Source organism: Carcharhinus amblyrhynchos, chromosome 11 (assembly GCF_965287045.1).
Source record: "Carcharhinus amblyrhynchos chromosome 11, sCarAmb.v2.hapA, whole genome shotgun sequence".
In the NCBI taxonomy this organism is placed as follows: Eukaryota; Metazoa; Chordata; class Chondrichthyes; order Carcharhiniformes; family Carcharhinidae; genus Carcharhinus; species Carcharhinus amblyrhynchos.
In genome coordinates this window covers 39494496-39510747 of record NC_137334.1, presented here as the reverse complement: position 1 = coordinate 39510747, position 16252 = coordinate 39494496, and the positions used below count along the sequence as shown (strand labels likewise).

The 16252-nt window shown below is 40.3% G+C and overlaps 1 protein-coding gene across 2 annotated transcripts in view; it reads left to right on the top strand.

Annotated features, from left to right (window-relative positions):
* The window catches only part of ube2e3 (ubiquitin-conjugating enzyme E2E 3 (UBC4/5 homolog, yeast)), a 167863-nt gene that overhangs the window by 131842 nt on the left and 19769 nt on the right, over positions 1–16252 (top strand). For both annotated transcript variants that reach the window (XM_080198895.1, XM_080198894.1), the window contains exons 4-5: positions 11733–11865; positions 13740–13887. In XM_080198895.1, the coding sequence (XP_080055021.1) occupies positions 11733–11865; positions 13740–13887 (281 nt within the window). The remainder of the gene's footprint in view (positions 1–11732; positions 11866–13739; positions 13888–16252) is intronic.

Genomic DNA, 16252 nt, shown 5'->3' with positions numbered 1-16252 from the left:
CCCCATTCCTGATCACCTTTCACCCCTTTAAGATCAAGAATCTATCTATCTATATCTTAAAAATTTTAGAGACTGCTTCCACTGCCTCTTGAGGAGGGAAATTCCAAAGGCCCACTCTGCTCAGAGAAAAAGAATTCGCATCTCAATCTTAAATGGAAGACTGTTATTTTTAAACAATGACCCCCTAGTTCTAGGTTCTCTCTCAAACCATCCTCACTCAACATCAACATTGTCAACACTCCTCAGGATCTTGTACATATCAACCAAGTCACCTCTTAGTCTTCTAAACTCCAGCTGATACAAGTCTAGCCTGTCCAACCTTTCCTCATAAGACAACCAGCACAAACCAGGTATTAGTTCAGTAAATATTGTCTGAAATGCTGCTAACACATTTACGTTCTTCCTTAAGTAAGGAAACCAGTGTTGTACACAGCACTCCACATGTGGTCTCACCAATGTCCTCTATGACTGAAGTGTAACTTCATTTATATTAATTTCCCCTTGCTATAAAAAATAACATTCTATTAAGTTTGCTGATTACTTGCTGTACCTGCATAAAAGCCTTCTAAGATTTGTGCACTAGGATACCCAGATCCCATTGAACCTTAGAGCTCTGTTATCTCACACCATTTAGATAATGTTTTTTCCTGTCAAAATGGACGATTTCACATTTTCCTATTTTATGCCCCCATTTGTGGAGACTTTAAGACTTGATTAGCTGTAAAGACTTGCATTCTAATCAGTATTCTGTCAACTGACTGTATGCCTTTATGTGCCCTGTCTGTGATCAGAACTCCCCACTCATCTGACAAAGGAGCAGCGCTCCGAAAGCTAGTGGCATTTGCTGCCAAATAAAGCTGTTGGACTTTAAGCTGGTGTTGTGAGACTTACTATGCTCCCATTTGCCAGATCTTTGTCCACTCACTCAGCCTATCAACATACCTTTGCAGCATTGGGTTCTGTTCATAAGAACATAAGAAATAGGAGCAGGAGTAGGCCATCTAGCCCTTCGAGCCTGCCCCGCCATTCAGTAAGATCATGGCTGATCTGTCACGGCTCAGTTCCACTTTCCCGCCCTCTCCCCATAACCCTTAATCTCCTTGCCTATCAAAAACCTATCTACCCGCGTCTTAAATATATTTAGCGAGGCAGCCTCCACCACTTCAACGGGCAGAGAATTCCAGAGATTCACCGCCCTTTGAGTGAAGAAGTTCCTCCTCAACTCTGTTCTAAACTGCCCCCCCCCCCCCCCCCCCCCCCCCCCCCTTATCTTGAGGCTGTGCCCGCTAGTCCTACTGTCCTTTCTGAGCGGGAAGAGCCTCTCCACCTCTATCCTATCCATCCCATTCATCATCTTATACGTCTCAATGAGATCTCCCCTCATTCTTCTAAACTCTAACGAGTACAAGCCTAGTTTATTCAGCCTCTCCTCATAGCTCAACCCCGTCAACTCCGGTATCAGCCTAGTAAACCTCCTCTGCACTCCCTCCAAGGAATAAATATCCTTGCGTAAGTGCGGTGACCAAAACTGCACACAGTACTCCAGCTGCAGCCTCACCAGTGCCCTGTACAGTTGCAGCAAGACCTCCCTACTTTTATATTCAATCCCCCTCGCTATGAAGGCCAGCATCCCGTTCGCCTTCCTGACCACCTGCTGCACCTGCAAGTTCACAATTTGCTTTCCTATCCATCTTTGTATCATCAGCAAATTTAGCAACCTTCAAGTCATTGTATAAATTGTAAAGAGTTAATCAGCACTGATCCCTGTGGCACACCACTCGTGAAATTCTGTCAAGCAGAAGATAATGTATTTATGTCTACCTCTGTTTCTTGCTGGCTAGCCAGTCTTCTATTCATGCAAATATGTTACCTCATGCAGGCCGACACCATGAGTTTTTATTTTCCACAATAACATTTGATATTGACACCTTGTAAAATCAACAATGAAGGATAGAAATTCTAAAAACTTCATTATGATAGCGCCCAATGGCATATATTGCTGCTATTGAAGCAAGAAAAATTCCTATCCATATCCTAACCAGTCAAACTGATCTCCTTCCAGATTTTATTGGTATGAACTCCCCCCCTTTTTTTCTCCTGTTGGTGACAAATGCCTAACATTACTTAAAACATAAATCTTCCCTATTGTTTACTTTTCTGTTTGAATGACAGTTAATATCATTTTCTGCATTTGCTTTCAGAGGAACTGTTTGAACATTTTATTAAATATTTACTGGTTTTCTGCTCTGACATCTTAGGGGTGATTCTCCCATCCTGCTGCACTGCTTTTATAGTGCAGTGGGCCGGTAGACTCAAGCAGAGGCCATTTCGCAGGCTTCCTGCTAGGGGCCATGACCTCTGCACGTTGCTGGCACTGTCAGCTCGATGCCGGTTTCTGCCATGGAACTGCATAATTTATCCAGATGCGCATCTCCATCTCTTTTAAACCTCATAGCCTAGTGGTTCACTCCAGCGGGCTTTAGAATAGCTCCCCACTTGCAGGGAGCTGGCGGCCCAACCCTGCTGGAGTGAAGGGGGCCATCGAGACCCCCACAGAGGGTCAGGTGCTGGGAGGATGGGAGGGCCTGGGCCTAATAGGGGTGGGACCTCTGAAACTTGACTGATAGGTTGGGGGTTCCTGTTGCCACTCTGGGGCTGAGTGACGGAGGGAGGCCAGCGATTGGGGCTGGCCATCAGGGTGGGTGTGGGAGCCAGCCTGCTTGTGGGAGGTGTTGAGGCTGGCCTGGGCATGTTTAGCGGGGGCTAGCAATCAGGCCATGGGGTGGTTGCACAACCAGCAGTGCGGGGATTGCGGGGCTGGCCAATGATCTCAACCCTGACAGATTGGTGCACGCGCAGTGGCCTGTTCAGTGCTATACTGCTGGCTTCTCCAGTGGGAATTGGCCGTGTCCCCAGATTTTTGGACTGAATTATGTCAGCGCACTCTGCAGTGCCTAGGTTTTGGGACATTCATTTTGAAACTCCTGCTGAAAAAATCCAGAGTAATTAACCCCAGTTTTTAAGTGACTTTAACACTTGGAATTTTTTTGGGAGAATCTCCACCCTCTCAGCAAGCCTTGTTCATCCATCACCTCATGATTACTGGTGTATATTTGGTCCTATTCTGGCTAAGTCTCAATTTAAAAACACTCATCCTTGTTTTCAAATCCTTCAATCACCTCAACACTGCCTATTTCTGTAATCTCCACCAGACATACAATTCTCCAAAATATCTGCACACCTCCAGTTCCTATTTTTGTTCTTTCCTATTTTAATCGCTCCATCGTTGATAATTATGTTTTCAAATGATTAAGTCTTTAAGTTCTGCATTTCCCTCCCTAAATCTCTCAACCTTTTTGTCTCGAGTTCCTCGTCTGATGTATTCCAAGCTTTTTATCATCTGCCTGAATATCACCTATGTGGCTCAGTCTCTGACGATACTGTTGTGAAAGAGCTTGGGAGGTTCATCATGCTAAAGATACTATTTTAACTGTCCCAACAATAATGTGCATTTAACGAGCAGATGGAATTATTTCTTCATCCTGTTTCTAATTGTGTGCTGCATTTTGGCTGTAATTTTTCGGCTGTTCACATCGGTAGGATTTTCTGGTCCAGATGCAGTGAACAGAGATTTAGCTGAGCATCAAATTCTTAGGCCTTATTTGTAGCAACAGCAGGGCATGACTGACTGGAAAATTCCAGCTCTGAAGTGTTTGCAGAAAATCAAGTTCTTAATTGTTGATATTTGAATAAAGTTTGAAATATCTGTTGGACTTCTCTCAGAACTGGCAAGAAATCTACCCAAAACCAGACCTTAAATTTGTCTTCAAAATCTTTATCAATTCACTGAAAAAAAATGCTATATTGCATTCCTTCTTGGGTTAATAGTGGCTTTCATGTTCATAATGAACGTTGACATAAATGTGCAGTTGTAATGTGACAGACAAGTTCAGATCTACTTTTCCCCTCTGTCCAGAGCTTCAGCACATAACTAAAATTTAACCAAATAATCTTGGGACTTCTTGCTGGAGTAATCTTAGAATTCAAACATATCCATCCATCTTGGCATACAGATGGCTGACTTTGAATTCTGCGCTGGAAGTCCAGTAGTTTTTTAAAAAAAAGCATTACTTTTGACACCCCTTTTCCCCTTGCTAGTAAAACTAGTGCTGCATCCTTTCTATAAAGGAAAGAATCCTTCTACCATGCTGTAGTTTGTTGGTAGGAAAGGATCGTCATTTATTGGATAAATGCTTTTATCGTAGATCGTTAGACAATTTTGTGCTCACTCAAAATGTATGAAATTTCGTTTCTTTAAAAGGAAAGTATATGGTGAAACCAATCTTTTGAATTACTTGAAGCTAAAATTTTCTACCTTCACTTAAGTATTTGGTAGGATAGCATCAATATTCTTGATACAAGATGTTTTGGCATCTCTATGAACCTGAAATTGTGAAAATGTCTGTACAACATTGTCAATTATTGCAGCAGAATAATGGACTACAAGGGATCTGAATTAATGTTGAGGGCCACGCGTTTCTTGTTAAATGTTCCAGCTGCAGCTTGCAGGACCATATACTGGACCTGAGTTCACACACACAACAGATTTGCGTTTGTATATCATCTGTCATGTTTGCAAAAACTTGCCAGCAACTTAGCAAAGTGTGCAGTAGCCAGTGAATTACTTTGGACATTTATTTTGTCAACAAGATCTCCAGCGAATATTGGTTTTTATTTTTGACATGGCATATTTTTCATTTTAACTTTGCTTTGAGGTTCTTTCTATTGCTTGCATGCAAACTTCTTTTGCTTTCACAGCATGACAAGCTGACACTTTAGAATTAAAAACAAATTTTTGAATGTTATACGCATGCACTCTCAAGTGCTTTCTATCCTTTGGGCAATAAATTCAGCTCTTGGACTTGTGAATCACATTTTATCTCTGTTGGAATAATAAAAAGGATGCAGAAGTTGGGAGAAAAAGGAAATCTTCAAAAGTGTGGCTTTCTGTCATTTAAATCACCTGTGAAATCTATCTGGTCATTGCACGATTTGAAAGGCTGTGGAAGAAAGCTTACCTGTGCCTCCTGGGTTCACTGTAATCCAAAGGCACTGAGACTAGATTTGCTGAGGAAGGTATCCTCCCATGCTCTCCCCTCTAATACAGTTTTAATTTCCTATAACGTATGAATGGAGACGCATTACGTATCTCCATTTATTATATCACAAGCTATTTCAACATTGTTAAAATCGGCTGCATCAGTCTGCATAGTCTCCATTGAACAGTGAAGCTCTTTTGTGTTCCATTGATGAAATAAGGAACCAACTGCTACTTGCTGAGTCAAGTTGTTAATATGCATTTGGTCATGGGAAACCTGCAGTTTTTTCTACTGGTGCAGAATATTTTTTTCAATGATTTGTCAAAGTTGTATTTATGAAATGCATCTACAATAGCAGATAATTCAAAATCCCTAGGATCCTCATTTCAACCATGGAGAAGGAATGAAAGCACCACCTATTGGTTGGACTATGAATGTCACAGTACAGGATAGAGTCGGTTCACTCAGCCTATGAAATGCAGCCCTGTGATGACAGTTGGGAGTTAATGTAATGAAATGTAAGTTATACTGCATGGAGGCTTTTGTAGGAGGATTACGTTCTTGAGTGGCAGTACATGATACCAGCCCCATAGGTCAGCAGTGGAATGAAGTGTTAACATATTTTAGGTCACAGCTGATCTGCAGTGTGTCTGTCTTCTGCCACATATTTGCCATCAATGTCAATATAATAGGCGGCACAGTTCTCCTGGTACTCTAACCCAAATCAGCTTGGAGGCGTCTATTCTTATTTGACTTGATTTATTATTGTCACGTGTATTAACATAGTGAAAAGTATTGTTTCTTGCACACTGTACAGATGAAGCATACCGTCCAAAGAGAAGGAAAGGAGAGAGTGCAGAATGTAGTGATACAGTCATAGCTAGGGTGTAGAGAAAGATCAACTTAATGCAAGGTAAGTCCATTCAAAAGTCTGGCAGCAGCAGGGAAGAAGCTGTTTTTGAGTCAGTTGGTGTGTGACCTCAGGCATTTGTAACTTTTTCCCAACGGAAGAAGATCAAAAAGAGAATATCTGGGGTGCGTGGGGTCCTTAATTATGCTGGCTACTTTGCCGAGGCAGCGGGAAGCGTAGACAGAGTCAGTGGATGGGAAGCTAGTTTGCCTGATGGATTGGGCTACATTCACAACCTTTTGTAGTTTCTTGCAGAATGCATAACACGAGCCATACCAAGTTGTAATACAAACGGAAAGAGTGCTTTCTGTGGTGCATCTGTAAAAGTTGGTGAGAGTCGTAGCTGACATGCCAAATTTCCTTAGTCTTCTGAGAAAGTAGAGGCATTGGTGGGCTTTCTTAATTATAGTGTTGGCATGAGGGGTCCAGGACAGGTTGGTGATTTGGATACCTAAAAACTTGGATTCTCTTGACCCATTCTACTTTGCCCCTGTTGATGTAGACAGGGGCATGTTCTCCTTTACGTTTCTTGAACTCCTAACAATAAATAACTTTTGACTCTTTTGTGATTGCAGCGTCTTCCTTGGTTGCCCTTGCGCTGTCTCTCATGCCATCATAATTCAGCATTTAGCAAAAACTGTCAACTTTTACTAGATGTGAGATCAATAGGAAATGTCACTATTCAGATTTTGGTGTGTAGGAACGGATGGAAGAAGCTATTGATTGCTGCTGCTAATTTTTAGAATTCAGTATTGTTCAATGTTGCTATAATTGTCTTTTTCAGGATTGGAACATAATTGGATCTGTAACCTTCTCCAGCATATACATTGTGACAAATTTCTGTGCCATTAATGTACAGCTTTAATATATTTCAGAGCAAGGGAGAATTAGGAAATCTGATTAAAAGTTGTATTGAAGAGATGCATTTTGAGGAGGCCACTAAGATAAATATAGAAAGGCAGCATGTTTAGGGAAAATATTGGATTGTACTACATTGATGGTAAAGGCATCAACCACCCATGTTTGGGCAAAGGGAGGGAAGGAGATGCACGTAAATGGCTGGTATCAGGACGGGAATATTTTATACAAACATAAGAATTAGGAGCGGGACTTTGAACCTGCTCCACCATTTAGTAAGATCATGACTGATCTTGTGACCTCAATCCCACCAATCCTTGATACCCTTTAATTCACTTGTCAGTCAAGAATATACTTGCCTTTCCCTCAAACACCCAATGACCCTTCCCTGGGAAAGAGATTTCCATAGTTTCTTGAAGCTCAGAAAAAATTCTCCTCAACTCTGCTTTAAATTAGAGATCTGTTTAATTGTAAATTATCCCCTAGAGCTGATCTCTCCCACAAAAAGGAAACATCCTTTCAGCATCCACCCTGTTAAACCCTCTCAGAATTTTGAATGTTTCAATTAGACCACCTCAGTCTTATGTACTTAATGGGTATAGGCCCAACCTTTCCTCATAAGGTAGCCCTCTTGTCCCAGAAATCAGTTGAATGAATGTTCCCTGAACTGTGTGAAATGCAATTATGTTCTTTCTTGAAAATGACCTAAATTGTATACTACTCTAGATATGGTCTCATGAATGCCATGTGCAGCTATAACAAAACATCTCTACTTCTATATTCCATGCCTCTTGCAATAAGTAACAACATTGCATTTGTCTTCCTGATTACTTGCAGCACCTGCACACTAATCCTTGCACTGATCGGGACAGTTCACAAGGTTACCAGAAGTAAAGGGAAGAACACTTTTTCTACTGTATAACAGTGCTGATTAGTTGTTCAGTAGACTCTGGTAGAGGTATTGCCATGGAGAATAGCTGACTGCCCATTGTTCTTCACATTCAAACTAGGTAGGTTGACTCTGGTCAAGATAGTGCCATGGTGAATGAGCCAGGAAGTGGTTGTCTTCCAAGCCTCTGTTTAGTTGATAAAGGTGCATTGTGCGGATATACTTCTATCTGCAAAGGAAAGGGCCTGCTGTGAGAATATATGTGGCTTTTGACATGTGCAATTGAACCTGTGAACCTGATTGAGCTTAAATTGGTTTCCAGGGTAAAACTTAACACAGTCAGGATTTTTGCTAAGTGCTATCCAATCACAAACGCATATAATGTTGGATATTGTTTTAATTTTTGCAAACATGGACTGCGTTGACCAATTAAAGTCGACCTTCCTGGTTTGAGTTTGGACAATAAATTGGCAGTTACCTATTCCCTGTTGCATTCTCCATGGCAGCACTGCTACCAATCAGGGTCTACTTGCCAATCAATCAGCACACTCTTCTCACGCAGTACAAATTATTGTTCTTTTCACTGGTAATTTTGTGATTTGTCCTAATTAATGCAAAACAAAAAGCTTATACTGCAAGTCTCTTTTTTATCAGCAATACTCAAGTACCAAACAACCATTGTAAATATGCAATCCCCTATACCATGAGCTCCAATTTTGTGCAGTAACCTTTAGTGTGGCACCTTGTCAGATGCTTTCTGGCACTCAAGTGCATCATGTTAGGGTTCAGGTCAGAAATTCCAAAGTGTTTTATGGAGCCCACTTGAACTGTATGTTTTGCATCTTGAATTTGGATAGGATAAATAAGCACGATAGGTTTCACTTCAGGTATGATTCAAATGACCCAGAGGGAGCTTTTATGAAATAAAGTTTATTAAAAATATAATTAAAATGTATAGCAAGAAAATCAGCAGGAGCTTTTATTAATTACAAATAAGAAACAAAATAACAACTGCAATGTATAACCCTTAACAAATATACCTAATGCATTTCAATCAAACCAATCCCATAGACAAAAGACTCTTTTCACAGGTTTAGCACAACAAAGACTAATGTGCACGAATACTGGACTTGAGACCTTTGGATGAAGTCTGCAGGTCATTGGATAGACTCAGAACAGTTTGAAGTCAGAACAGCTTCTCGAAGCACTGGGGATTCTGGTCAATCCACCAGCAGCCAATTGCCCCCTTTAGTAAGGCAAGACCTTGCTTTCACATGACCCTTTCTCAAAGTCATGTTGACTCTGCCTGATTACATTGAGATTTTCTATTTGTTCCACTAAAACTTCCTTAATAATAGATTCCAGCATAGGCCGTATAATGGATATATGGTCTATAGTTCTGAGTCCTTTCTTAAATCAAGGAGCGACATTTACTAATTTGCAATCTAGTGGGACCTTCCCGGATGTAGGTTGGAAAATTAAAACGGATACATCTATTATTTTAGCATCTACTTCTTTTAACACCCTGGGTGGAATCCATCAGGATTTGGGGACTTGTCTGCTTTTAGTTCTAATCATTTTCTTAGTACCCTTTTTCTGGTGATTTGTGGTTGTTTTATGTTCTTCAATCCTTTTCACTACTTAATTCACAATTATTTCTGGGACATGTTTATATCCTCTGACAGATGCAAGTTATCTGAGCAATTAATCTTCCATTGCTAAGGATCAACACTCACTTTTAAAAAATATCCAAAGAAACTCTTACTGTCTGCTTTTATATTAGCTAGCCTCATCTGGTGCTCTTAATTTCTATCTCATTCTTTATTTCTGTCTCATTCTTTCAGTCATTATTTGCTATTTTTTATATTCCAGCCAATCTTCTGATTTGTCACTGATCTTTGATGGATTATGTACTTTCTTCCCCCACACTTGATCATTCACCACCATTATTAAGTTTAAAGCCGTCTGTAAAGCCCTTGTTATAGGACTGGTCCCATCATAGTGCAGGTGAAGACCATCCCAATGGTCCTGGTGCTTGTGCACCATGAATTGAAACCCATTTCTCCCACACCAGTCTTTTTAAGCCACGTGTTTAAATCTCTAATCTTATTTACCCTACGCCAGTTTACTTGCAGCTCAGGTAAATAGCTTTTGAGGTTTTTTCTAACTTAGCCCCTAGTTACCCCTGCTCTCTGAGCAGAGCCTCTTTTCTAATGTATTTGTGTACAATGTGGTACCAATGTTGACCTTGAACACTGGATCCTTCCCCTTCCACTTCAGGTTTCTTTTCACTCTGAGCAGATTAGTTCCGAGCAGAACTTTGGAGGGAGCAGGCTTCTAGACTCTTGCCCTTGGCTGCAGAGAGCTATGTCAATTCTCCTGACTGTACCGTCTGTTACTACAGCTACATTCCAACCAACTCACCCTAGCTTGAATGTCTTTCTCTCCCATTATGCCATGGTCAGTATGCACATCCACCTTGCAGCTCCTACTTTTGTCCACGCAAGTTTCAAGCACCTCGAATCTGTTGAACAGTTATAAGGACTGAGGCTCCTCCACTACCTTCTCGATACCCCTGGCCTCCATCACTTAGAATAACACCTTCCCATCCCATCCCAAATCAGACCCTATCCTAAGGGGTGTGACTGTCTCCCAAGGTGTCCAGGTAATCTTTCTGCTCCCTGACGCATTGCAGTGTCCGCAGCTTGGCCTCCAACTCTTAGGGATTCTACGACAATCCCCTTCAAGCCAGAGAAGCTTGTTTCAAATGTGTTTGTGCTGGATTACAGTGGTGTCCAGGAGCTGCATTCTGCAGTCACAACGCATCACTTACTCTGCTATGCTCATTAAATGTTAACTTTTTTAAAATTTTAATTAATGTATAATTGATAACCGTACAACTGCTAGTAAACCTTACACTAATTAAACCTTGTCAATAAAAAAATTACTTGAGCTTTGAAAGATAAACGAAAGTATCTCCAACTACTTTGCTGTCTTCCTGTAATGACACATCATTTTTTAAAAAAATTGGGTGAGGAATGATTGCAGCATTATGATGCTCCAAGGCTATTGATTTACTGCACTGGAAAATGCAAAGCTAATTTAGATCAGTAATAACATGAATTAAGATAGTTAGATTTGCTCGTGAGATATGTAGAGGGGTTTTGGACAATGGAAGGTAGTCAGTGGAAGACCAGGGAGGTGAATGTTGGTGACAGGTGACAAAGACGTGTAAGATTTGATCAGAGAAGGACAGAATTGAGATCATGGGAGAGAATAGACAGTATTTTGCAGATAGAATAGAATCACCAAATGCCTACAATGCAGAAGAAGGCCATTTGACTAAAGGAGTCTACACGGACTCTCTGAACGATTATCTTAACCAGGCCCACTGCCTCGCCCTATCCCCACAACTCCACACACTCACCCTGGCTAATTAACCTAACCTACACATCTTGGGACGCTTAAGGGGCAATTTACTATGGCCAATCTACCTAAGCTGCATATCTTTGGACTGTGGAGGAAGCTGGAGCACCCAGAAGAAACCCACACAGACAAGGAGAGCATGTGCAAACGCTGTGCAGTCATCCAAGGCTGGAATTGAACCTGAATCCCTGGCGCTGAGGTAGCAGTGTTAACCACTGTGCTATTGGGTCACCCTTGAAGTAATGGACTTTGGTGAGGATTTGTGCTTCGGAACTTGGGCCATGCAACGTGCCAATGTATGGTGGGGATAGATAATTTTAGAGTTGTGCAGAGCTTTTGCCCGTTTTGCCTATACACTGTAGGAATCGACTTGAAAGTGATCACAACTACTGCTCATGATGCAAGATATTTCTGTTGTGTCTATTTGTGTAAGATAGCATATACAACAAAAAAAAACTTCTTTGGAACAAAAAGACTGAGTTCATGGGGTTAACTCTTCTGAAATATTGCAAATAATATGTTTAACATACTGTCAATGAATTTATTTCAGTGCTGGTCCAAAAGGCGACAATATATATGAATGGCGATCTACCATACTAGGCCCTCCTGGTTCAGTTTATGAGGGAGGTGTTTTTTTTCTGGACATCACTTTCTCATCTGACTATCCATTCAAACCACCAAAGGTAATTCTTGATGCATTATATTTATCTAAATACATTTTCAAATAGTTTGCACATTTTTGTTTGCTGCTTACAGTATGTTGTTTGCTGTTTACAATAATTCAGGTGATGTGGGAAATTTTGAAATATTGTGAAGGAGGCTGACCTTTTTGGCAAATGCTTTTTAGGATATGCAACAAAAGTATATGGTTGCAATCGTTTAATAGGGAAGCACCATCTTTAAGATTGTGCATTTAACAATTTTTTTAAAGCACATTCTATGTAAAAGCTATTTGTTTTCAAAGCTTTTTCATCTTGCACTCATCAGGATGATTGCACGATTGCCAACATCAGGGGAACAACAACTTTATTCCTTCAATATTTATAGCTTTAAGTGTTAGCTCTTACAATGAATTACCAAACGTCAGTATTCATTTGCTAAGCAAAGTTGCAGTGGACATACAAAGTTAAAATCCTACTGTAATGAATTTAGCCATTTGGTTCATTGTGATTGCAGAGTCTGAGATATTCAGTTAGTTCATCCAGTTAGTTTTCAGAATGGAATCACACTTTCCAAAGTAACATAACGTTTTACGTACTTTATCCGGTCTCTACGAGTCATATATAAAAGCAAAAAAAATGATAATGCAAGCAAACTTCCTACTTTGATGCACTTAACAAGATATTTTGTTTCTGAAGACCATATAATATGATCCAAGTGTGACTAAATTTAAAACAGTTGGACATGTTGAACAGTCATTAAAAATAACTTGTCCAAATAAGTGGACAAAGAAACCAGTGAAGTGCAAGAGTTATACTAAATACACACAAGCTGATATCACTGTTGAAGAACCAATATATTCTTCAACAACAGTCGATATCTATGCACTGATTAAACATAATGCTGCTTCGCATTTCTATTTTTAATAACAGGCAAACAATTATTCTATAAGCAAAATACTGCAAATGCTGGAATCTGAAACAAGAAGACAATTATTCCTAATTATTTACATTTTAAATCTCCTAAGTGGCCATTCCTGAATTCATTGACCTTGCCATCTGAAATATTTTTTATCATAGGCAGAAACCAAGTTATTGAAATAGGAAAAGTGAACATTGCAGTTATGGTTGAATGTTACATTGAAAATGTAAGGAAAGGAGTTTTGAGCTAAAAGACTACATAGCTGAAGTTAAAGGTACTTCTGAAGAATAATTCCCTCTTGTCTAATCGTTCTATCCTTTTCCACCCTTGTTCAATTTTTACCCATTTGATTTCAGTTATGAAATAAACACAAAAAATATTAACTATTGCAAGTGTCCTTCATTTGACATTTCAGGTATAGACCCATCCTCAAACTAATATATTACTAGTAAACAGCTTTTGAAAAGGCTAGCTGGTAGGATAGTGTTAGTGCTGTTGTTGAGGTGGTGATCCTGTGTCCATCCCAAAAAGCAACCTGCTCTGTGGAAACGCTACCACAACCTGTCTGTTTTCTTCACAGATGCTGCTGGGTATGCTTAATTATTCCATTCATTTATGTTTTTATTTCTATTATGCAGCAAACAGTTATGAACGTTGAAGTTGCATTCCATAAGTGGAAGATATGTAACTCATTCCACAATCATTACATCACATGGTTGGTGAAGTTAAATATTCTTAAAAATTGAAGACGATTGCTGCCACACTACCTCTTTATTGAATATAATTCTTACCCTTCCTTTCACTTCAACCCATTTTCCTCCTCCTATAGGTTGTTTGACCTGTGGGTTCTTTTTCAGGCTCAGCGATGAAAACTAATTAGTAACACAATTTCACAACTTAGATCACCATTGACAGCATTATTGAATGGTCTGTTCACTGTAAAGAACAATTCTTTGTATTTGCATAATATCTTCAGGTAACTTTCCGGACCAGGATTTATCACTGCAATATCAACAGTCAGGGAGTAATCTGCCTGGACATTTTGAAAGACAACTGGAGTCCAGCTCTGACCATTTCAAAGGTTCTACTTTCTATTTGTTCACTTCTGACAGACTGTAATCCAGGTAAGCAAATTAAAATCCAAGGAGTGACACTTTAGATAATTGGAGATAATTTTAAGACACATATTTGTAGAGCAGTCATGTTGTAGCTCTCTTTTGACAGTGCTCAGTCAGTCATTCATTCGGATCATGCTGATCATCCAACTCAGTAGCCTGATCTTGCATCTCTGCCCCACACACGCACACGCCCACCCACCCCCAACACACACACACACACACACACACACACACACATTCTCACTCTCACTCCAATCCTTTGATCCCCTTCAAAATGCTTCTTGGAAACATTTTAGCCTCAACTATTTTCTGGAGCAGCGAATTCCACAGGCTGACCACTTTGGATGAACACTTTTCTCCGCATCTCTCCTAATTAGTCTATCCTGTTTCCTCAGACTGTGACCCTTGGTTTGGGACACTCCTACCATCAGGAATGTCCTTTTTGCATCTACCCTGCCTAGTCCTGTTAGAATTTTATAGCTTGCTTTGTGATCTCCCCTCATTCTTCTGAACTTCAGCATTTACTGTCCTAACTGATTCAATCTCTTCTCATTCTCCAGTCCTGCCATCTCAAGAATCAGGTTGATAAACCTTCTTTGCACTCCCCCAAAGGAAGAACATCCATCCTTCCATAGATAAGGAGACCAAAACTGCATGAGCATTCCAGGTGTGGTCCCAACAAGATCCTGTATAATTCTACCAAGCCATCCCTGCACCTGTTATCGAATCTTCTCGCTATGAAGGCCAAAATGCCATTTGCCTTTTTTACTGCCTGCTGCACCTGCATGCTTACTTTCAGTCACTGTTGTCCAAGTCCACCCAAGCCTTGTGGCTATTCAGACAGCAACTTCCTTCCCGTTTATGCTACAAAAATGGAAAACTCCCATTTAACTCAATTATATTGCATTTACCATTAATTTGCCCCCTCAATCAATTATCCAATTATGCTGAAGGATCTCTGCATCTTCCTTTCAGTTCATGTTCCCAACCACCTTTGGCAATGTTATGTTTAATTCCCTCATCTGAATCCATATATATAGTGAATAGCTAGGGTCCCAGCACTGCTCCCTGCGATACCTCACTCCTGCCATTTGCAAAAATACCCATTTATTCCTTTCTTTGATTTTTCTCTGCCAATCAGTTTTCTATCCATCTGAATACATTACCCCCTACCCCTTGTGCTTTAATTTTATACGTTATTCTTATGTGGGACTTTGTTGAAAGCCTTCTGGCTCTCTCTCTCTGCCACCCCCACCCCCATCAACTCTACCAGTTACATGCTTGGAGAATTCCAGCAGATTTGTCAAGCATGATTTTCCTTTCATAAATTAATACCGACTGTCCAATCCTGCCACTGTTTTTATCTTTGATGATGGATTCTAGAATTTTCTCCACTACCAGTGTCAAGCTTACCTATAATTTCATGTTTTCTCTCCACCTCCCTTTTTAAATACATTAGCTACCCTCCAATCTGTAAAAACTGTTCCAGACTCCATAGAATCTTGTCTCTGAACACCAGATTAAAGTCCAACAGATTTATTTGGTAGCACAAACTTTTGGAGCACTTCCCCTTCACAAGATGGGTGATGAAGAGGCAGTGCTCCAAAAGCTCATGCTATCAAATAAACCTGTTGGACTTTAACCTGGTGTTGTGAGACTTCTTACTGTGCCAACCTAGTCTAATGCTGGCATCTCCACACTAAAGAATCTTGGAAAATGACCACCAATTCATCCATGATTCCACAGACCATTTCTGTAAGTACTCTGGGTTGTAGATTATCCGGCCCTGGGGATTTATTGGCCTTCAATCCCATGTTTCCCCAGGACCATTTCTCTACCAATACTGATCTCCCTCTCGCTAAACCCTGTGTTCCCCGACATTCCTGGTATTTTGTGTCCTCCTTTGTGAAGACAGAATCAAAGTTTGTGTTCAGTTGGTCAGTCATTTCTTTGTTGCCCATCATAAATTCCTCTGTTTTTGATTGAGGGGCCTACGTTTGTCTTCACTAATCTTTTTCTCCTCGCATATCTTTAGAAACTTTTACAATCAGTTTTCAGGCTGCCCACAAGCTTATTTCATACTTTATTTTCCCCTTCTTAATCAGTCCCTTGGACCTATCACTTTTGTTATTCCCTTTTCTGCCTTTGGTTTTTATTCCCTTTTCTGTCATTGGTTTTTATCCTTGATTTCCCCCTCCTCTGACTCCTCGTATAGGTTCCTATCCCCCTGCTATTACTATTATTCATTTCACAGTATCATTTGGAGGTTCACAACATAGAAAGAGGTCATTCAACCCAAAGAGTCTGTGGAAGAGTAATATAGCTAATCCAGCTCCTGTATCTTTGCCTGTAGCCTTGCACATTTTTCTCC